At 29.4% G+C, this 22,501-nt stretch overlaps 5 protein-coding genes across 5 annotated transcripts; 3 read left to right on the top strand and 2 right to left on the bottom strand.

The window, feature by feature from the left end:
• Nucleotides 1-697: 697 nt before the first annotated feature.
• Nucleotides 698-8,307, bottom strand: LOC137930184 (ATP-binding cassette sub-family F member 3). The gene is made up of 12 exons (XM_068773347.1): nt 8,136-8,307; nt 7,810-7,915; nt 7,396-7,564; nt 6,696-6,910; nt 6,065-6,328; nt 5,075-5,275; nt 4,344-4,526; nt 3,957-4,130; nt 3,265-3,439; nt 2,126-2,306; nt 1,277-1,497; nt 698-928 (listed from the first exon to the last, which is right to left on the bottom strand). Exons 1-12 carry the CDS (start codon nt 8,206-8,208, stop codon nt 773-775), a joined length of 2,118 nt encoding a protein of 705 aa, XP_068629448.1. The 5' UTR covers nt 8,209-8,307; the 3' UTR covers nt 698-772.
• Nucleotides 8,308-8,725: 418 nt separating this feature from the next.
• LOC137930233 (reticulocyte-binding protein homolog 2a-like) lies at nt 8,726-11,592 on the top strand. The gene is made up of 4 exons (XM_068773432.1): nt 8,726-8,886; nt 8,978-9,076; nt 9,152-9,288; nt 9,359-11,592. Exons 1-4 carry the CDS (start codon nt 8,832-8,834, stop codon nt 9,872-9,874), a joined length of 807 nt encoding a protein of 268 aa, XP_068629533.1. The 5' UTR covers nt 8,726-8,831; the 3' UTR covers nt 9,875-11,592.
• LOC137930231 (uncharacterized) lies at nt 10,888-12,385 on the bottom strand. Its single transcript, XM_068773430.1, has 2 exons — nt 12,055-12,385; nt 10,888-11,985 (listed from the first exon to the last, which is right to left on the bottom strand). Exons 1-2 carry the CDS (start codon nt 12,326-12,328, stop codon nt 11,180-11,182), a joined length of 1,080 nt encoding a protein of 359 aa, XP_068629531.1. The 5' UTR covers nt 12,329-12,385; the 3' UTR covers nt 10,888-11,179.
• A 1,671-nt stretch (nt 12,386-14,056) lies between these two features.
• On the top strand, nt 14,057-16,991 carry LOC137930232 (reticulocyte-binding protein homolog 2a-like). Its single transcript, XM_068773431.1, has 4 exons — nt 14,057-14,204; nt 14,637-14,732; nt 15,241-15,377; nt 16,305-16,991. The coding sequence occupies exons 1-4, from the start codon at nt 14,135-14,137 to the stop codon at nt 16,866-16,868; spliced, it is 867 nt and encodes a 288-aa protein (XP_068629532.1). The 5' UTR covers nt 14,057-14,134; the 3' UTR covers nt 16,869-16,991.
• Nucleotides 16,992-18,155: 1,164 nt separating this feature from the next.
• On the top strand, nt 18,156-21,286 carry E2f2 (E2F transcription factor 2). The gene is made up of 7 exons (XM_068773680.1): nt 18,156-18,353; nt 18,425-18,534; nt 18,941-19,042; nt 19,746-19,914; nt 20,253-20,336; nt 20,865-20,949; nt 21,070-21,286. Exons 1-7 carry the CDS (start codon nt 18,246-18,248, stop codon nt 21,168-21,170), a joined length of 759 nt encoding a protein of 252 aa, XP_068629781.1. The 5' UTR covers nt 18,156-18,245; the 3' UTR covers nt 21,171-21,286.
• Nucleotides 21,287-22,501: the final 1,215 nt, after the last annotated feature.

Genomic DNA, 22,501 nt, shown 5'->3' with positions numbered 1-22,501 from the left:
ATATGACTTCGGTACCCAAACATAAAAAAAAATTATCTACGCCAATCATGTCTGGCATGGAACCATTGGCTACATTGTCATTATTAACCATAAAACTAATACTTTTAAACTTCATATAGAAACATTGATACATATATAATGTAAACAATGAAAGAAGAAAAACAAGAACTCTGAAAATGTTCTTTAAGGTATCTTCCTTAATAAAAATATAAATAATTCAATTATAAATTTCACTTTAAATCACTATCACAGACTAAGTTACATTACGCTGATAAAGTATGGATGCGGCTTCAATTTTTTACTAATTTATAAGTAACTGTAATTTATCTTGCAAATCAGGCAAAGTTATCTATCTCAATACAAAAGTGTTTTCCATGTGAAAATTATAATTGAACTTTGGGCATATATGCATACGAATAAATCTCTGATCACCGTTATAGGTTCCCACGCGGCATCATCATTATTTCAGCTGTAAGACGTCCACTGCTGGACATAGGCCATCCCCATAGATTTGAAAAGTGCGGCATCCACAATTTATTTTCATTTACAGATAGCCTAGTCCGAGCACTCTTAATTTTCATATCTCATAATTTTGAGGTAACAAAGTACTATTTAGTGCAAAAATCTAATACAAATGTTTCATATTTTTCATCAGATCGACTTTCATAAACGGTTGTAAAAAAATAAAAGAAATGTGTATATATATTACATTTTATAATTTAGGAATACTTTTTACACAGATTATGTTGTTAGCCACATGTTAAAGCTTATTTCATTTATTCTGTGCGTCGAGTTCCCGCTCGACTATCTTTCGATATTCGTCGAATCCGCCTTCTATACTCGTGACGGAGCCGTTGCCACACACCCACAGCTCTTTGCACACCATTCGTATTAACCTTTCGTCGTGAGATACCAAGATTACACCTCCCTAATAATAATAAAATACATTGATATTAAATCACATACTACTATATTCACATACTATGCATAAATCAAAATAAAAAAAATGTTTTAAAAAAACACATAAATTTGATTTTTTAATGAAAATAACGAGATTATTATTTTTTTCGCAATTAAGCTTTGTAAAAACATGTTAATGTAATGTAACTTGTCAGAGGTACACACGATTTTTATTTTTAAGAAATCCAAATACTTCTATTCCAATATGGAGTACTATTAAAAGTTGTAACTAAATAAATTCAAATTGGTAATTTGATTTATAGACAAAAGATTGGAAACAGTAAAAATTATTAATTTATACCAAGTCTGAACATACCGTATATTTGTTGATAGCTTTTCCCAGAGCCTCAATAGTCTCTATATCCAAATGATTAGTGGGCTCGTCCAGAACAAGGAAGTTGGGATTCCCCATGCACATCCTCGCGAAGGCCACTCGTGACTTTTGCCCTCCGGACAAACTGGCAATGGTTTGCAATGCAAGATCACCGCTAACACCAAAACTACCAAGCTGTCTTCTATATTCTTCTACTGATTTACCTTTGAAACAAATAATGACATTTTAAAATCTTCCATCTTCCATTTGCTGAGAATTAATGTATGTTACACAATATTCAACAATCAATGGTTTCATAAATATAACGTAATGATAATATAAGAAGAAAATGTTATCAAAATTCAAATTACTACTAACTAAAATTAATTTTTGATTACTATCTATCCATGTGAACTGTACTTCCAGAAGTTAATAGCGTGTCACAAACAAATTGAAAAAATAAATAAATGCCTTTCAATTGAAGTCATACTTCAAATTCAATTTATCTTTAAACTCAAGCATTAGCACACAAGTCTGACCTGATGAGAAGAGCCTCGATAATTGCTCTTTTTTAATGCAATCTGTCAGTGTTTGATGTATTCATTAATAATCTCAGTCAGATGTAATAAATAATCTCTTCATTAGTAATCAATCCTACTAATGATTCAACAAACTAAGTTCCCACATTTCAATCAGCTAAAAATTTTTTAATACTGTAAAAATATTTAGTTAGTAATATGCTTTTAATTTTAGGTTTAAAACTAAGAATAGAGGTCCAAGATGTCTTGTGGATTTTTTTTATAATTGCATATAAATGCTCTTAAAATTTAATATAAATAATTTTTCTAATACCTGGATAACTTCGCTGCAGCAGCTCAACTGAATTAACATTCATTTCGAGTTGATCAACGTGATGTTGGGAGAAGTATCCAAATTTGAGGCCACGGTGTACACTGCGCATGCCATTCGTAGGAGACAGGATACCCATTATTATTTTTAATAATGTTGTTTTACCCGCGCCATTATCACCGACCTAAATTAAAAATAATATATAAAATGTATATATCACCACAGTAAAATATTTGCAGAATATCAAAATTATTACACAAAGAAAAAATAAATTTATACAGAGTATTTATTGAATTGTATCTGTGCCGAGGCTTTGAATGAATTTTCTCGTATAGCATGACACCAAGGTCAACGGGTGCATAATTCTATTGCAATCAATATCAGAGTCATTTAAATTGCTAACCGAGAAAACCAGGGAGACAACCTTGATGAATAACATCTACTTAATGCAATATTTATTATTCTTACTTATGTACTTACAACTTTTATCGTTAGGGTTTTGAAAACATTTTTGTAGAATTTTATTTGAAAATCATGTATAATTTTGAAATAAATAAGTCAGTGGTGGCCAAGCTCTTTGATAGTGCGAGCCATTTTTCGAAATTTGAATTTGAGCCACAATTGAATACGGATTTAAAACATGCAAAAACATTTTTTTTTTACAATAATCTTGTTTATTAAAATATTTTGAAAAAAAGTACAATGTGTATTGGTTAGATATATTGGCACATATATATGACAGCTCTCCTAATGATAGTTGGATTTCGCTAATTTTATACTAGAATTATAATTATTCACAGCAGTAACTTGTTTCGATTTCCCAGGAGCTGACATATGTAATTTAAATTTAAATATTGAAATAATTCGACAATCAATCGGAACCAAAAACAATCATTCATAGAGCTGTATGTGGCTCAGGAGCTGCAATTCAGTCACCCCTTGTATAAGTATTCAAGATTATTACAAAATTTGATATTAGAATTAAGAAATTGAACATTTTAGATTAAGAAATTGGGTATTGAAAAGAATAGTAAGCAGTGTTTGTAGATTGTAGCAAAATCAAATTTCCTGAATTTATGTGAACATATTTGGTAGAAGATCCATTCTGAAAACACATTTAGAAGTATAATTCATATACTTACAATACAAATCCTTGATTCTAATGTTGCTCCTAAATTAACATTGGAGAATATCACTTTGTCTTTGGAGTAATAAAAGCCCACTTCATTTAACTGCAAAATAGGCGGAGAGAGAGGCTCCGTCTCGGGGAATTTTAGTTGTACATCTAGGTCTTTTTCAACTGGCCTTAATTCAGGACTGAAAAGATAATTAAAAATAAATTTGATACATTATCATCAGCATTGCAGCCGCAGGTCATCCATTGCTAGACATGGACCTATCCCACAGATTCCCCATTTGACCCATTTGACATTTGCAGGCCTGCGTCCAGCGCCTTCCAAGAACTTTAACCAGTACGTGATTTCTACTCCAGAAGTTATAGCATCATTCATATTCATATTAGGGTTGCCCACTACCACTTCAAATTACCAATCCACTAGGCTATATAAGTTACTTTGTCCACCTTAAAATCTCTTCAATTTGAAAAAAAAATTATCTTAATGGAAAATCCCGAGCATAGTTCTGTCCATGGCTCATTGAACGACAACATGCCAAAGAGACTCAAAGTGAGAGAATCATTACTTTATATTAAATTAATTATAAGAGCTGTGTCCTATAAATCAATGTTAAGCAAAATGAAATCAGTTACCTGATAGACATTGATAACAAAGTCCTAAAGAATATTATGAAATAAAATTCTAATTTATATACTCACAGCTTATCCAGCATTTTGATCTTACTCTGCACGGATGAGGCGCGGTTCGCATTGTATCGGAAACGGTCAATGAACTCTTGCATATGGGCCCTCTGTTGCTGTTGGGCTTCATATTCTCGTTGCTGGTTCTTCAACTTCTCACTCTTTGTCTTGTGGAACTGCTCATAATTACCTCTATAAAAGATTTTTAATGTACATTGCAAATGATTTATGTAATTATATTCTAATTATTTACCGGGGCCTTTGACCTTGTTAATAATTGTTACAATACGTTACTTTAGTAAAGTATTTAGTCTACTCTGGTAAGAATGGAAATCGCGTTGATAAATAATTTTAAATATAAATGATTAACTTTGGTGATTTCAACTAAAATGTAATTTTACATACCTATAAGTGTCTATCCTGTGCGAGTGCAAATGTAATATATCTGTTGGAACTGTATCCAAGAAGTTGCGGTCGTGAGACACTACCAGGAGCGTTGTGGGCCAGTTTTGTAGGTAATTTTCTAACCATATGATTGCTTTTATATCTAACATGTTAGTGGGCTCATCAAGTAATAATAAATCAGGTCTGAAAAATGAAGATTCATATTAATTAAGTAAAATTTTATACTTTTTTATAAAACACCTTATAGAAAACAACATTTCGTAAAACATTTTTAATTTAAAAACGTCTAATCTTTATACTTTTTATTAAAAATCACATTAGGTGTGTATGATGCAATATAAAATAACTATGTTATCATGCCACCTATGACAGTTATGTCTACCTAATCAGGCAATTGTAATGCAAGCTCTATGCGGCGTGTTTAAAAAAACCTGTTTTCATTGCATATATTTAAATACGGCAATCATGTAAACATAATTTTCTTATAATTCTTAAGCCACCTTTAACAAAATCAACTATGGAACTGTCTTTAAGTTTATAACAAATTGAACTCTCCAGGCATTCTTCTTGATTTAAACAAGTGATCATATCTAACGGATAGTGATATGAATGATAATCGAATCATCATCACCTTCATAACATCTGGTAGACATTCCCCTCAAAAGTCACCATAATATAATATAATAATATATTAATAACGACGATGTCTTAATTGAAACAAAATCACATACTTTGAAAATAAGGCACGTGCTAATGCCAGCCTCATGCGCCAACCTCCCGAAAATGTTTTCGTAGCTCTGTTCTGCATCTCAGTTGTGAAACCCAAACCACTAAGAATAATTGATGCACGGGCAGGTGCTTTATCAGCCTCTATATTCTCTAGTTGGGCATAAACTTCACTCAATTCTGTCGATAATGTTGTATCTGTCGACCTATATTAAAGTAGGAAAAATATAAAGAAAACACAGATAAATTTTAAAAGATATTAAAAAAACAATTGTATGGGTAATTACATAAAAAAAATGTTATTTTTTTATAATTATACCATTATCCAATTTTACTTTTGATCTTGCTACAAATACCTTGAAGCAAGTGGTTTTAAAAAAATTAGAATTACGTAAAATCAAAAAAAAAAGATGAATTAAAAAAATTGCATGCTTCATGAATCAAGAAATCAAATATTTTTATTGAGATTAACATTCTAAAATATTTAAAATGGGGCTATCTATACATAAAATAAAATATAATGACTTTTACATCTAGTTTTATGACATAGCAAAAGGACTAAAATCTAATAGTGTTCATTAGATATGGCATCCAAGTATGTTTCAAAAACAACATTCTGTGTGTTTTGTTTGATAGTTGCAATATGTTGCTTGTAGAATATGTTTCCAATGAACATTATATGTGGCTCATATGTAACCTCCATGGCTTAAACATTCATTTGTCAGCTATGTTGCCCATTTGAAAATACACAATTTTTCACATAGTATTCAGTATGTTAAGTAAAGTGCGAATTTTTTAATTTACATAGACTTTAAATTCTCATTTATCATACAAAAGTAGTCACATTCCAAATTTTCAAACAGCTGTTAATTTATTTGAAGTTTAACTTGTGAAGTCATCAACAATAGAGTAACTATATTGAAAAATTATCATATTTTAGCACTAATGTAGATAAATAAATCATAAGAAAAATAATAACATTTTTATATACATACCCGTTGTTAATAGCAGCTGTTATATCCTTTTCTCTCCTTAACAAACTTTCTCTAAGCATATCACACTCTAAAACACTTTGCAATGCCAAAGTTTCATCACCAACAACTTCTTGTTCAACATGCAATATGGATATATGTGAAGGTATTTTGAGTTGTTTTGCAGAGATCATTCTGAGTAGTGTTGTTTTACCAAGACCATTACGTCCTACTAAACCATAACGCCGGCCAAAAGCCAGAACAAGGTCTGCTCCTTGTAATAACACTCTGAAAATGTTTTAAATTATCGTTCAATTGATAACTATGTGGACTAATGATATATTCTCAAAGTCACAGGAAATCACTGAATGTGGGCAGTACATGTGGTGACCTTCGGAGAATCCTATGCCTTAGAATGTATGTCTATTGGCTGACCTGATAACAATAATTGATCAATAACATTAAATTCTGTTTTATTATTTTGAAAATTAAATCGGAGTAAAATTCCCAAACAAAATAATTTATACAGAATAAAATGATTTTAAGGAATATTGTGGATTATAAATTTATATTAAAGAGTGTAATTTAAATGATTTTATGGATTTTGGACTTAATCATTATGTTTATTAACTTAAATGCATCAATAATTAAATACCTGTCACCATAAGCTATGTCAAAGTTTTCTATTCTTATATCCTGAGTTCTATTTGTACCCTTTGCTTCTAACTTGCTGTCTTTCTTTGATGTGACTTGTGAAGCAGTAGCTGTTTGCAAAACAGGTACCGCTGCAGGTACTTTGGCATCTTTTTGCTTTAGCTGTTTCTGTTGTAACTTTGCCTCAGCTTTTTCTAACTTTTTTGCATCAACTTTCTGTAAATTAATTGCAATTTTTATTGACATCAACAAAAATTAAATTTTTTCAATCCAACATATCATTTCTATATTGCATGGTACAAAAAGTATCTAAGACAGATCTCAATTATGTCATCAGTATTAAAAACATTTAAAATGTAAATACACAGTCTAATGTATACAATAAAAATTTAAAATACAAACTAATGAAAGTGTATCATAATAAACACAGAGGAGAAAAAATGTTTCACATATTTACAGATATTTGGAAATTGTGTAACTCATCTCATAGTTTTTTTTAATTCAAATTTCTAATATCATTAATAAACTTTTGTATTGTTTTTTCATTATTATTAGTGGTAATTTTATTTTAATTAATAAACATTTACAAATTATGGTCTATACTTAAAAGACAATATGTTTTTCCTAAAAATATTCAAATAATTATTACTAATGAAATCATACACTAATTTACTGAAATAATTAATTTGGTATAATCTTACAAAATTATCATCCCTGGTTTGTAACCAAATACTTTTCAGGTCATCAGTTTCATTTGTAGTTGTTGTCATTGAGGCTAAATGTATGGGGGCATCTAAAACTTTCCTAGGCCCATTTGCAATTTCTGTTTTATCAGGTTGCAACATATGCAATAACTGCTCACATATATCTCTAAAAAAGGAAATTATAATTAATCAAAATAATTAAAAATGTCAAAAATAATTAAATTATATTTATGTAACTATTTACCAACAAAATTATTAAATAAAAACTGTTATATATGTCATAAAAGGTTTTAATTGTCTCGAAAATATTGTTTCATTAAACTATTTGTTCAGAGAAAAATAAATTATTTTACAGTAAATGACAGATATTGTTTATTTTTCCTAAAAATTAAGTGACAAAACATCACACACCTTATATCATCTTCAGATTTTTCTGATATCCCTTGTAAGACCACGCCAACTGCTTCATAAACTTCTTCAGTGTCTTCAAATTCTCCGGCACTGTTGTCTAAAATATCTAAACGCAAAAATACCATTTACTGCTAATACTCTTAAAATTATCCCCAAAAAAATAAATTTACACATTTTATTTAAACAAACATTAATTAAAACAAGTCAAACTGATTATTTAAAATTTAATTTAAACATTTATTTAGTTTCGTTAAGGCCTTTTAATTAATATCAATGTATTACAAAGAAAAAAAAATACATTCCTTCATAACCTCTATAACACATACCTTCCACGTATTTTTTAAGGTCATCGTCTATCAAAGGAAATTGACTTTTTAAAAAATCTCCACAGCTGGCCATTGTAGATCTAAAACTGTTGTTTGAGGCTTGGCAGTTACCAAGAATAATTAATTATTCTTTCATTTATTTAGGAAACTATCAAGTTGATGTCACGTCAACGGCGAAACTGTCAAATTGTATTAAACTAAACAGTGTGGCCATTCTTACAACTAACTTATTACAATGTTTTAACTAACTAAATTTACCAAAAAATCATAATCAATCCCGTAAATATATGCTTGTTATAAGAAAGGATAAAGCCTATCATTATTTACCTTGATACAAATTTTTTTACGTTTTTAACCTTAGCTTTAAAATAACTTGATCTGGCATTCTAAAATTTGCACTAATTTAACAGAAAATTTGATTTAAGTAAGTGAGTATAGTTATAAAAATTGTACACTTTTTATTTTGCGTGCTTTGTTTTTCATAGTGTAAACAAAAAAGTTATTATTTACTCTACTTAACAGTCACAGCACAAATATTTTTTTTTTTTAATATGTCATTGTTGATGTTGTCAAACACATGATTTCTTGTAAACAACAGTATTAAAACATGTTTTAGATTTTATTTATTATGAAGAAACTCGGTAATGTAAAGTAATAATTTAAGAGTAAACCTGGTCAAAATATAATTCTGATGAAATGGTTGAAAACATCGATAATAATGCGTCAGTTTTAGCTATGCTGGATAATCAATGTAAGATTATTAATATTCTAAACTATGTATTAGACAGTATGTGTTTCAAATATTTACAACAAATGTTCATTTTTTGCATATGGATATTTAGCTTCCACTCCCTACAAGCAAAATATGATTATAACAGATTACAGTCAACCTCATGCAATGAAATCTGAGGATACAGAGGGTAATGAGACAAACAAACAAAGTATGTATTCAAGATATATTTATAAACCATTATTAGATTGTAATTAATTTTAAAATAATAAATTACTTATTTTAGATGTTATCTGGACAAAAGATGCAACTTTATTACTTTTAAATTTATATGAGACCAAAATGCATTTGTTAGATAACCCAAAAAAAAAATCAAAGATGTGGATATCAATGGCAGAAGAATTAAAGTCATTAAATATTGAGGTAATTACTCATTTGAACTACTTGAATTACATTCATTCTTATAAAATAAACAGTACAAAAATAATTGCAGGTGACACCGGACCAAGTAAGATGGAAAATAAATGCCCTAACCAAAAAGTACAAAGACTGTATTGAAAGTGGCCAAGGAAATATGGCTTTTAAGTATTTTAATGAAATGCATCAAATATTAGGGAGATATAATGATGACAATGAAATATACAAACTGGCATCTGGTGTTTCACACGACTGTGAGAAGGTAAAAGTTAAAAAGAATATTATTTTTTCAAATTCAACTCCACATCGTAAGTTGCGAGCAGAAAGGAGAGCTAAAGTGGAGTTAGACAAGCAATGGTTAGAATATTTGAAGCGACAAGAGGATCAGAAGCAAATAAGGGATCAAAGATATGAGAGAAGTTTGAGACTGAAGGAAGAAGAACTGGCATTACGAAAAAAGGAGTTGGAAATGAAAGAAAGTTTTGCTTTGAAAAAGTTACAATTGAGAGAGAAAAAACAAGAAGAAATACTAATGATTGAAAGAGAAAAATGTGCTTTGTTAAGAAAGTTTTTGAATGACCTAAAAGGATAACACTTAGGTATAGATAGTTCAACTCACCTATTTATTTTTTAATTTGCTTAAATTTATAATAATACTAAGACTTAATGAGACCATGTAATGCTCTTGTAGACTGCCAGGCAGTGGCGTACCTAGAACTTTTGCCGCCCGGGGCGATCTCCAGTTTGCCATCCTTTCTATTATATGACAATCAAATAGTGGTTTTTGATTTAAAAAAATATTGATATATCACTTCAAAGTAATCATATAAACTTTTCAAAAGAAATAACATTTATAAACAGACTTCAAAAAATTTTAGTTAGGAAAAATTGCTGAACAAAGTCGTAAAGATCGTTTTACGAATTCAACGAATTTTAATGAATACAATAAAATAAAATTATTATCTTGTTCTTGAACTAGAATCCAAAATTTACACTAAAATGCATTTATATACACCGAGGAATAATGTTCGAAATCATAAAGTTAATCATAATTTATATAAAACAAATATTAAACTTATAATAATCATTTATTATTCAAGAAAGAAAATAAATTTGAAATGAAAAAGTTGCTTTTTACAACTATAAGTAAATATAAAAAATGCCGCCCCAAGGTAAGTGCCGCCCGGTGCGGACCGCACCCACCGCCCCCCCCTAGGTGCGCCACTGCTGCCGGGTCAATAATACCCCATGTAAAGAATTATTTTTAGAATTAGATGTACACATAGAGATGAGTTGAGGTATCTATGCTGTTACAAAGACTACATAAGTTTTTATATCAAACAAATATTCCTATGTCCAGATTTTAAAGAATCAGTTTTAGCAACTTAGTACATCAATAATCTAAAAGTCTTTTACTTCGTCATTCTAATATTAAAAATAATAAAACTGGATTATTCCCTCAAAAATACAAATGTACCTTGGTGTTTGTATTCCAATTCAAAAAATTGAAACTGGCATAATTTTCTTGATCTAAGGTCCATTTTTAAAAATGATCTTTTTAATCCTATAACATACATCAAAAAAACTTTCATAATTTATGAATTCTTGTAGAAATCTGTAAGCTTATAGTACTAAACTAAAAACTTACATAAATATAACATATTGAAACAGTTAACACAATATTGGTTAAATCTTCATTTTATCATCACCAAAAAATTGGCATCCACCAAATATTACTTAAGTGATGTTTACTATAAGAACATTCCATGATTAATTTTATATTTTTATATTCATCATAAAATATTTAATTATATGCTGAGACAATAGAATGAAATAATGTTATTGACTACTCTGCCGCTTACAGTATAATGAAAGGTAATCTACAATCATTATTCCATTATGCAGTTTCATTAAAATTATCATTTTCATTTAGACAATAGTTATGCAAAATGCAGGCTGCTACCACTGTATCTGTAATAAATGTTATATTTCTATAAACAGTAAATAATTTAATTCTTTTAAATCTACTTTTCAAAAGATTAAATGCTTTATTGCTTAATCTCCTTGCAGATGCATGTAAAGAATTAAATTCTCTTTGTTGCATTGTTAATCTACTGTTTTCTCTGAATGGAGGTACAAGCCAAGGAAGTGATGGGTAGCCGGAATGTCCAATTAAAAAGGTATTATGTGGTAAAAGCATGTTTCTATTTTGACTGGCTGTTTTAAACAATGGTGACTTTTTTAATACTCTTACACTGCTTAAGGATCCTGGTTCACCACAATAGATGTTAGTAAATCTCATATTTGCATCAATAGTCACTTGTAAAATTATTGAAAAATAACCTTTTGAATTACAATATCTTGTTGCATTTGTTGGTTTTTCAATCTTAATATGTGTACAATCAATTACACCTAATATATTTGATATTCCTGATCTAGTGTGAAAATTTTCACAGATAGTTTTAACTTCATTGTATTCTGTAGGCCACTTAACAGCATGATTTAATTTTGTTAGTAACCAAGCTATAACTCTTCTAATTACTCGAAAAGTTGAGGATATCGATATATCGAACCTAGTCGCAATTGGAGTTAGTGGTTCTGTGTTAGCAATAAATGACAAAAATATGTAAAAACATAATTTTGGTTCCAATGGCTTTAAACCAAATTTATGTGTTGCTATAAAACCAGATTTTTCTAAATCATCTGAAACAATAACATGAAATTCATAAGCATGACAATTTGATTTTAAAAATAGTCATTTAAAAATATTACCTATAAGTATGTAAGCTGTTTTGCGCGATAATCTTAAACGATTTTTGAATTCGGCATCTGTCCATGAGTCCACTATGTGTAAATAATCGTCTACTCTTATTCTTCGTAATCTTATCAAGTATTGCATTAGAGGAAAAAATAATCTGTCGTCTTCGTCTTCTTCCTCGCATGATTCAGATTTTACAGAACTCAAGTCACTCCAACAACTGGAATCACTGTCGTCGCTGCTTACTATTGGATTTGTAAGCCACAAAATAATCTTTTTATCAGACATCAAACAAATAGAGGAGTAGAATTTTCAGAAAATACGAGGTTATATTTATTTATTGAAAACAAATAAACAACCATATGAGTGTCAAATAAATGTTAGCATTTGACATGTTTTCACAATTACAGTATAAAAATAAGTTAATAGAAATATCTAAAAACAATTTTGCTACCCTTCATTATATATTATTAATTGTATAGATATATATTATTATATACTTTAAAAAAGCAAATTTTATTACAATTTATAAAATTAACTCTAACAAATTTTTATGCGTTTCCCCCAAAAGTTAAGAAGCATGTGAAAATAAAAGAGTATGGAAAAAGTTTTTAAGAATATATGTATGCGAATGAACATGATGTATGCAAATGAACTGAAGTTTAATAACCTTTATAGGTAAAACGGTAAGCTAGAAAGTTACACGCATAAATTTAATCATATGGTAATAGATATGTAATATAGAAAAGAATATGATTATTTATTATATATACATAATAGGTTACCAATTATTTAATAACTCATTACAATATCTTTGGTACCACAATGCTAACTCGAATCAAAAACATGATTTAGATTTAAATAAAATTCTGGGCGGCTTTTTTAAAGATCTTCTACAATCAGTTTAATTTTTTTAAGAAAATTTGTCAAAAATAAGATATAATATATTAACTAAACCATATCATACCATAACTTAAACAAAAACAGAATTTTCTGGTGCAAAATTTCACTTTTGATACAATGTTGTAGTATTAGTGGTGATAAAATACTAGTTTACTTTTACTTAAAAATTTGGACGGAGTTAAATATTGTCATCAGGTCATTAAATTTTTGGGATATGCAGAAAATTTTATCCATATTTTCTTATTATTTCTTGTTTCCATAGAAATATTTACGTTAATATTTTGTAAACAGGTAGTTTGCATACTATTTTATTAGGTAAATCTTAAATCTACTAAGATTGAAGGCTAGTACAGTACCCGGCGATAAATATTACACTTCGGCCTTTGGAAGGAGCGTTATCTCTGTCAGTGTGGGACAGAGATGGTGCTCTATGAAGCCGAAATTAACCGATTGTCTCTTTCCAAAAGTCGATGTGCAATATTCATCGCCGGGTACTGTGCACCTCAATAGACAATGGTTTATTACTAACCTACGAATTTTTAGGTTCTTAATTACTCTACAATGGAGATTTATGGGTTCAAGCTAGTAAAGGCAGTAAATAGCCTTTAATTATTTAGGAATATGTTAACTACGCCGACAAATGAAATGGCTTCTAGTTTGGTGCATCTTTATGTTTGTAATTGTTGAACAATATTTGTCTAAAACGTTTAGTTTACACTATATTTTTCCCTGGACATATGTAGACTGACAAGTAAATACATCCTTATGTTATATTCCTTTATTAACTGTGTACGGCAAATGCAAAATTTTATTCATTACCAACTATAATCGAAGTGTTAATCTGCGTCTTAATAAATAATATTACATTTACTTACAATAATTTATGTATTATTTTATCATTATAATATACCTTAAATGTTTCATTGTATTTGAAAGAGGTAAAAAACTTTTTCAAAAAAAATTTACTCTGTGGTATATCTTACTGTATTATTTAAAACTAGATTGTTTTCATATGTTTAATAAATATTTTACATTGTCAAAATTCAATATGTCATCATTGATTGATATTACTGAGTCCAGAGAGACTCATAATAGACTACGGTATTGATCTTGTGTTGTCGCATATATGCTTACTGTTATAGATTTACATCTAAATTAAAGATGGTTTAGAAACATAAAATTAAAAGGATTATGAAAATGGATATTGATAATAATATTTCTTTTGTGCGCCAAATTTTAGAAAATTCAAATGAGTTAAATGGTACATTGCATTGATTCTAGAACTATTTTCCACTTTGCTTAGTAAATAACTCGTATCGACAGCAACTTTGTGTCCAACATGAATAAAGATACGCTATTTGAGAATAAATATATTTACCGTAACTTAATAGTAGATATACTTACTTTCTAGTAGTGAATAATTGAAAAATGGTTTACAAAGTTTAGACAAACGTTTTTACCACAAAACTACACAGAGTGTTATGAGATTAATTAAAATACAAAGCAATTTTTACAATTTTGTACTGAGAACCCTTCAGAAATTTTAATATAAATATGTTATGTTAAATAAAAATATTGTTTATATTAGATAATTCTTTTTATAATTAATTTGTGAAACAGGCTACAATACTTTATTTTATAAAAGTTGGCATATTAGTCTTATGTTATGAAATATATTTTCTTTTTATTTTAGCACATGAAGACTGTTTAGAATCTTGCAATAATTCCAGTCATTCCTATGACCAAAATGGCCATGAAGAGGGTAGCAGCTACAATACAGAAAAGCACAGTGAGTGTTGTAACAAAATATCACAATTAGAGAAATAAACCATGGTACATGATTGGTTATAGCCGTAAAAGCTTTAAGGGCATGATTGTGCAGTCTATTTACTGCCAATTAATGTATGGTACACCTTATCCAAAAACAAGTGATTTCAGAAATTGTAAATAATGTTATCATAATATAAAATTCAGATGACTTTATATTAAATTAAATTATTTTACTGTTTTATTCTGCTGACTGTACTGCCGGAATTTGTTGACTTTTCCCATTCCAAAAAAAAATAGCTTTACCCTTTAAAGCTTTCACATCTGAGAAAAATCATTTTAAATTATAAACATAAATTACTGCTGTATATTATTTCATGTTTAAATTTACTTAAAATGAATAAACAAAGCAATTATGACAAAATAGATTCTCCCATTATATGGAGAATTCTGTATTAAAATGAGATGTAGAGAATATTAAGAATTGAAGTTGGTTATTGTTGTTAAAACTATACTAATTCTTCATTCAGGTGCAGTTTGGACTACTGATGCTACATTAACACTTTTAAAATTATATGAAAATAAACTAGAAATGTTAGAAACACCCAAGAAGAAAACCAGAATTTGGATGGCAATTTCAGAAAGTTTAAAAAACTACAACATAGAGGTTAGTCAAACTTAACAATACTTAACAACCACCAATTTATCAAATATTACTAATTATCTTTAATTATAAATTGTATTAAATAATAAACTTAAAATCTTAAATGATTTAATTAATTTTATTCTCACATATTCATTATCATGTCATTTGTCCTTCAGGTGTTACCTGTTAAAACAGAAACAAAATATCTTACTTTAATAAATTTAAAAATATACATTGCCTTTCCTATTTGCTTTGCAAGAATATGTAATAAAATCTTTTATATTAAAGTTATAGTTGACATTGCGGAATGTCTTAGTTTTTTTGTATTCACAGTGACAAAGTTGGATAAAGATACACTAAAAAATCAATGCTGTTGCATATAAAGGTTTAAAATGTCAACACTAACAAAACCTTAGCTTTGAATACATACAGATAGGCCTCAAACGACACGGTTTCATTATAACCCAATTCATAAATTGCTGGAACTCTTCTAAGGCATGAAGCGGCACTTGAGACAGTCACCAATGGTGAAGCAATGGAAAAGGCTATTGAGGGTGTAACTTCATAAAATACATTCTTAGTAATCTTAACCATCCCAACAAAAAACATTCTAATCAAGTTTTTATAAATAGTTATAATTAAAAATACAGATTTTGCAAATATGAATTTATTTTAATAAAGGCCTTCTCAACTCCTTATTACCAGAATTTCATAAAGTCCATTCTCAGACCTTTCTGACCTTTCCAAAATTCAAATCAATCTGTTAGTGGAAATATAAATATGTATAAAATAGAATTGTCTAACATTTACACAATAAATATGCAAAAATTTTGAAAGATGTCCAACAACTAAACCATTCTTCTGTTATATAATTGCATATAAAAAGAGACTTATCTCAGTATTATTTCTTAGCATATAGAATTTTAATAACTCTTCTAATTATTACAGATGACTTCAGATCAAGTCCGATGGAAAATAAATGCACTAACAAAAAAATACAAACAATGTATTGACAGTGGCCAACATGAAAAGTTCAAATATTTTAAGGAAATGGACAGCATTTATTCAAAATTTAATGTTGACAATGATGCCTACACAATTGCAGAGCTGTTACAAAAGAAAAAGGAATGTGAAAAAGATCAGACAAATGCAGCGTTAAACCAAAATGTGGGTTTCAAATCAGGCCATGAAAGCAAAACTATGATAGAATTGCGAAAAGTTAGATTGGCTAGTAGAATAGAATCTGATACATCACAAAGCAAAATTCACTTAGAAAATCAGTGGCTTGAATACCTAAAGAGACAAGAGGAACAAAAGCATACAAGAGATGAAATGTTGGATAGGGATTTGGAATTAAGGGAAGAAGAGTTGGAACTTCGTAAGAGAGCTATAGAAATAAAAAATTCCATTGATTTACGAAAAATGGAAATGTGGGAGAGGAAACAGGAAACATTATTAAGCATAGAGAGAGAAAAATTTGAAATGCTTAAGAAATTTTTCTCTAAAAACTAGCTCTACTTTCTTGTTACTCTACATAAGTATTTTAGAGTAAGTTAAGAAATCCTTAAAAACAAAGCAATAATTATACCAGCTGTGTAGATTGTGTTACAACATTAGCAATCAATAAATTCCTTATTTGGCCAATTATCCTTTTTATTTAAATTTGCTTATATTTAATTAAAGCTATATCTTCCGTTTGTAAAAAAATTTCCAACTACTTACAAAGAATTAAATTATAGATAACTAAAACATGGGCTACAACAACTACATGCAACACATGTTAATAGTGAATCATTTCACAGGTTTTATCTATATGCGTACTTTTGCGGTGGTTGCAGAGGTTTCACAAGTAAGAGTATAATTAATTTCGTCAAAAAAAAAACTAGTTTAGGATTTTTTTTAAATAACCTTTTATTCTTTTGAATAACAGGGTCATTATTCATACAAAAAATTTTAATTTTGCTTACATCTACTAGTAACTATATGAGATGTTATGGGAAGCTAATGACTTTTCTTTGACAATATGTTCCTAATAGGAACAACTAGGGATGCTTTATAGCTCATAACTATATTTAATGACTTCTTAGGTTCAAGAGATCATTAATCATAAAATGAAAGTATTCTTTTAAGACGGTTTATTTTTATCAAGTATCTTAGGATAGAAGAACAAGGACTTGTGTACTTCCAACACCTTAGTACTTCATGAAACGTCGAGAACAAAAACAAAAAATAGACGTGTTATCTGGTAAATATTAGCTTACTAACCTTGTTTAAACGTAAAACTTGTTTCTGACAAAAACACCTTAAAAATTTTTGCTATTGTACAGTTGGATCTCTCGACCTTAAGAATTAACTACAAGAAAATAAATGATATTATAATTTTAATTATTTTGGGTCATGAAGACGGCGTTTGCCCGTTGGTTTTTATTGCACATATATATAGCATTGATTTCTTCGTAGTAACTACCTCCGATAACTCTTTTATAAACTTCTATACGGGCCGTTTAAAATTTGTTAAGTAACCACTTAAAGAATCTTACGACGAATTTGGCTTCGACTATAACTCCACCGACCTTTAGCGATTTCGATTTTATGATGCAATTCTCGGTTTTTTCGACGTTGAAAAGAATTTTAACACTAAGGAGTGGAAAGAAGTAGCAGTAAGTACGACATATCATGAAATTATTAATTAAAAAAGGTGAGATTAAACTAAAAAAAAAAAATTATATAGCACTTAACTATTAATATATAGTCTGTGGTCACCCAAATGTCTTCTTAACTTGTTATCTATGTTTTTTAAAACCATGTTTACCAACCTGATGTCCCGCCGCAACGTAAAATCTTAAAAATCAGTGTTTTTAAAATCTTTTAATTTATTTCTCGTATACAATGACTGATTTAATTTATAAGAGAAATGAAAAGTCACTCGGTTTGTTGACGACACGATTTGTTTCTTTGTTGCAAAAAGCTAAAGACGGTGTGTTGGATTTGAAAATAGTAAGTATACGCACAAAAAATAGACATTTTCAAAAGTATGAACATTAACACTAAGTACAATGCACTTTTAGGCGACCGATTTGTTAGCTGTCCGTCAAAAAAGAAGAATTTATGACATCACCAATGTATTAGAAGGTATTGGCTTAATTGAAAAGCGAAGTAAAAATAGTATTCAATGGAAGTAAGTATAATAATTGGATTATATTTCTATTTATTTTATTATGATAAGGACAACATACTCAATAGTCTAGTAGTTGGGGTTATGAATAATACCTGTTAACTGATTCCCGCCTTGTGACGGACTCGAGTCCGTTACCCGCATTTTTTGAAGAGGTCAAGGAATTTAGGTGCGCTATGGAATCTGGTGATTCCCCCGAGATGTAACTGTAAAGGCGGCCGTCGCAGACGAAGCTTTAGATATGTTTGGCCCTGCCTTTTATCAATTATATATGAACATTGTGGGTTTTTAGTCAGTTCAAGTCTGACATAACCCTTCTTGGTCAGACAAGAGTAAGAGATACAAAACATTTTCCCCATGTACAAAAAATAATGGATTTACACCAACATTATGTGTTTATTCTTTACAGGGGTGTTGGACCTGATGGTACTACAACAGATATAGGTGAAAAGGTTACAAAATTGAGAAGACAGATTGGGCGCCTTGAAGAACATGAACTTTTACTAGACAAGTCAGTATTGTTTTAAGTAACTATTGTAATAAAATACAAGGAAACGAAAGATACTAAATATGTTATCTTAAATATATTTATCATTTATTGGAAAGTTGAAGTGGCAGTGAACATATAGTGCGCAGATAAAATGGGTATTGGAGCCTTACGTTTCGGGAGTGGAGGTTTGGGACTGGCAATTGCAGCATCAGAAGGCCATTCTTGCATAGATTGGCAACCTTGTTATGGAAAATGCTGGATGCAAACTGCTTCCAGCAGGTCTTTTTTAAGTCTATGTGTGAAGCCTATGTCTAGCAGTAGTTGTCTTATGATAATGATTATTAAATAAAACAATGCTATTTATTTTCTGTTGTTAGATAGTTTTTAATAGAAACAATTGGAAGCTGTCAGTATACAGTGTCTTTTGATGAAGTTAAGCCAAGTGTTCTGTCTACATTGTGGGCTTGATGTACTACAGTGCTTTTGATGGTCTGTGGCCTACACTTCAGAATATTGAGACAAGGCTTTTAGTGTACCCATCAATTCTGCAAACACCCTTTTCCCACAGCCACTTGAACTTGCCAATCCAGTGAGCTATGATGGCTACTTTCATTTATCTATGGATCTCCTTATTTCTGATTAAATCTGTATATTTAACAACACAAAGTTGAAACTTCTGTTAACTTAAGATTCTTACTCATTCCAAAATTCATTTTTATTACAGACAGTTGCACTACATTGAGCAAAGCATAAAAAATGTGATGGACGATACAGAAAATGGAGAGCTATGTTATGTGACAGAGAATGACATTAAGAATTGTTTTAAGGGTGATCAAATATTGGTTTTAGAAGTTCCTCTTGGTGAAAGTTTAGCTGTCGGCTCTCCTAGTAAGGTAAGTCACCCTGTCAAGTTTTTATCACAGACAAAAATACAAAAATGTTTAATTATATATATGTATATATATATCCATATGTATGTGTATATGTCTATATATATACATAATACACATACATACAAATTTAAAACCAATAAATTATTTACTAATATCATTTATTCTTAAGAGCATTTAACGTGATAACAAGGATTCTAAGGAAGAATTTAATACTCAAATGCCTATAGCTAGTTCAGTTATTAATATTTTTTTTCCCTTTAAACCATACATAAAAGCTTCATTTGTTATTTTAAAATTTATGAACACATTTTAAAGTACATAATACTGATTTCTTGCAGGACATCGAAACAAATTACAGTTTACATGTGAAATCTACAGAACAAGTGGGGGTCATACTTTTATGTGACATTGAGAATGAAAAGGTAATTTTTAAAATATTGAACACAGTGAATTAATATTTGCATCAATGAATTGCTATCAAATATTGTAAATATAAACAGATTTTTATGAAAAAATACTTTTGTTCTTCTAAATTGCAGATGATATACCTTGTAATTGGTACTAGTATATCAATTTTTGTTTGTTTTTTTTAATCTTTCTTCATCTATGCCAAAAAGACACACCAAACTAAACATGATATGATTCCAATTATGCACTTACTCATTAGAATATTTTTGAAACTATATGGCTTAGAGCTAGTTAGAGGTCACTTAAGAAAGGATTTTACGAAATTACACCCACATGGGAGAGGTTGAGATTAATTCATTAAAAAAATCCAACTATAAATGTTATATTATAAAAATTGTTTAGAATACATTCATGATAATTTATAAGGCAAAATTCAATGTTTCTTTCTTAACTTTATGCCAACTGCAGTGAGCCAAGATCAGCTAGTTGCTTATTAAATTCTATTAAATTGTGTATTAATGTGTATTAAAATATTATTTCAGAGAAGAATGGAAGAAAATATGGATGACATAGAAGTACAAAGTTATATGAATAACATGCATAATTGTGAAAATATTTACAACTCGAGTAAGTACAGTTTTAATCTATCATTTTTTTATTTGTTATCTGTATTTGTGTTTTTTTCTTCATAAAATTTTATTATCGGGTTTAAGTATATAACACATTGTTTAATATTTTTTGTTTCAGAATATCTATTAAGATTAAGTCCTCCAGTAACTAAACACGACTTTTCATTTTCATTGCGAGGCAGTGAAGGATTATGCGATTTATTTGACATACCTTGTTAATTTAAAAAGAATTAATTCTTATATACTCACTTTTTTGTTTACATATTTGAAGACATATTTTTTTATTAAATCATAATTTTGTGATCATGTTAAATTTAAATTAGTGTATATAAATCATGTAAATAAGATATACATAAATAAATGAATTTGAACGTTTTCTTGTATGTTAATTTTAATCACATTGGGTATTGATTTAAATAATGTACTCTATTTATATTTAATTAAATATATAAAATAATTATTAATAATCTAGTTTAATAAAAATCTTTAAATTATTTAGGATACTGAATGTTTAAATATAGAGACAATTGTATTGCAAAACTTTATATGGAACTACTCATAAGTACAGTTATAAAAGGTGTGGTTTAAAAGAAATATAAAAATAATTTAAATAACTAATATTTAAGAACTGGTTATTTAACTTTAATACTAGGTCTGTGAACTTATATATGTATTGTGAAGGTGTATAAATGGGGAAGTGCATAGAAAGTTTTCACATAAAATAATAAATAAAGTTTTTGTGTCCCACTTTAGATGAGCATTTATAGAAAATAGTTATTCTTGACTTTATTTGTATGAATTATTAAGATCAATTTTTATTATTTCATTCTTGCCTATTCTCCTCTTTGTTACATTTACTATGTTTTTAAATACAACTATTTCTTTAAGGTCTAATCTATGTGTGTAGAAAATTCCCACTAGTCTATTTAAAAATACTTAGTCATACCAATTCTAGAGGTGTATACAAAAAGAGAAAAAATTATACACATGGAATTAGTAATTTCATAACGCATCCTTTTTTATTCGGATTTGCTACCGATGCTCGAATGACGGTACCGCCCAGTGAAAAGTTCTGGCACTTCCTGGGGTACAATACCGCCCCCATAAAAAGCTCCGGCGACTCCTGGAGACTGTACTGTACCAATAACTTTTTATCAGCCAGTAAAGCTCCAATATTAAATTTCTGTGCTTTCTAAGGGACTGTATCGCCCCTTGAATAAATTCAGCGCTCCTTGGAGGATAGCGCTGCATCCTTAATAAGTTTCAGCGCCCTATTCAATACAGCCCCGAAGACACGTTCCTGCACTTCAGAAGGGCTGTACTGCCTCATAAAAAGTTTCAGCGCCCCCCGGGGACAGTACTGCCCCCATAAAAATTACTGCACCTCTTGTGTGATAGTATTGAACCCATAAAAAGCTTCAAAGCCTCCTGGGGGACTGTGTTGCACCCATATAGTTTCAGCGCCCCCTAAAGCCAGTGCAGTTCATAAACTCCTGCGCAACACGGGAGACAACACCGCCCTATGAAAAGTTCCAGCGCCTCCTAGGGAG

The sequence above is a fragment of the Battus philenor genome, unplaced genomic scaffold (genome assembly GCF_028537555.1).
Source record: "Battus philenor isolate CCGP_79_NKW_IND1 unplaced genomic scaffold, ilBatPhil1.0.hap1 SCAF_6, whole genome shotgun sequence".
NCBI classification, from domain to species: Eukaryota; Metazoa; Arthropoda; class Insecta; order Lepidoptera; family Papilionidae; genus Battus; species Battus philenor.
The sequence above is the reverse complement of the archived record's forward strand: the minus strand, read 5'-3'. Positions and strand labels throughout refer to the sequence as shown.

Excerpts from the sequence above, each read along its gene's own strand:
- LOC137930184 (XM_068773347.1), bottom strand. The coding sequence starts at position 8,208 with ATGGCCAGCTGTGGAGATTTTTTAAAAAGTCAATTTCCTTTGATAGAC. Across the intron at positions 7,916-8,135 it reads CCTTAAAAAATACGTGGAAG|ATATTTTAGACAACAGTGCC; the intron begins GTATGTGTTATA and ends TTTTGCGTTTAG. Across the intron at positions 6,329-6,695 it reads GACATAGCTTATGGTGACAG|AGTGTTATTACAAGGAGCAG; the intron begins GTATTTAATTAT and ends AAACATTTTCAG.
- E2f2 (XM_068773680.1), top strand. The coding sequence starts at position 18,246 with ATGACTGATTTAATTTATAAGAGAAATGAAAAGTCACTCGGTTTGTTG. Across the intron at positions 19,043-19,745 it reads CATGAACTTTTACTAGACAA|ACAGTTGCACTACATTGAGC; the intron begins GTCAGTATTGTT and ends TTTTTATTACAG. Across the intron at positions 20,950-21,069 it reads TGAAAATATTTACAACTCGA|AATATCTATTAAGATTAAGT; the intron begins GTAAGTACAGTT and ends TTTTTGTTTCAG.
- LOC137930232 (XM_068773431.1), top strand. The coding sequence starts at position 14,135 with ATGAAAATGGATATTGATAATAATATTTCTTTTGTGCGCCAAATTTTA. Across the intron at positions 14,733-15,240 it reads CTACAATACAGAAAAGCACA|GTGCAGTTTGGACTACTGAT; the intron begins GTGAGTGTTGTA and ends TTCTTCATTCAG. Across the intron at positions 15,378-16,304 it reads TAAAAAACTACAACATAGAG|ATGACTTCAGATCAAGTCCG; the intron begins GTTAGTCAAACT and ends TAATTATTACAG.
- LOC137930231 (XM_068773430.1), bottom strand. The coding sequence starts at position 12,328 with ATGTCTGATAAAAAGATTATTTTGTGGCTTACAAATCCAATAGTAAGC. Across the intron at positions 11,986-12,054 it reads AACAGCTTACATACTTATAG|ATGATTTAGAAAAATCTGGT; the intron begins GTAATATTTTTA and ends TTATTGTTTCAG.
- LOC137930233 (XM_068773432.1), top strand. The coding sequence starts at position 8,832 with ATGGTTGAAAACATCGATAATAATGCGTCAGTTTTAGCTATGCTGGAT. Across the intron at positions 9,077-9,151 it reads TAATGAGACAAACAAACAAA|ATGTTATCTGGACAAAAGAT; the intron begins GTATGTATTCAA and ends TACTTATTTTAG. Across the intron at positions 9,289-9,358 it reads TAAAGTCATTAAATATTGAG|GTGACACCGGACCAAGTAAG; the intron begins GTAATTACTCAT and ends AAATAATTGCAG.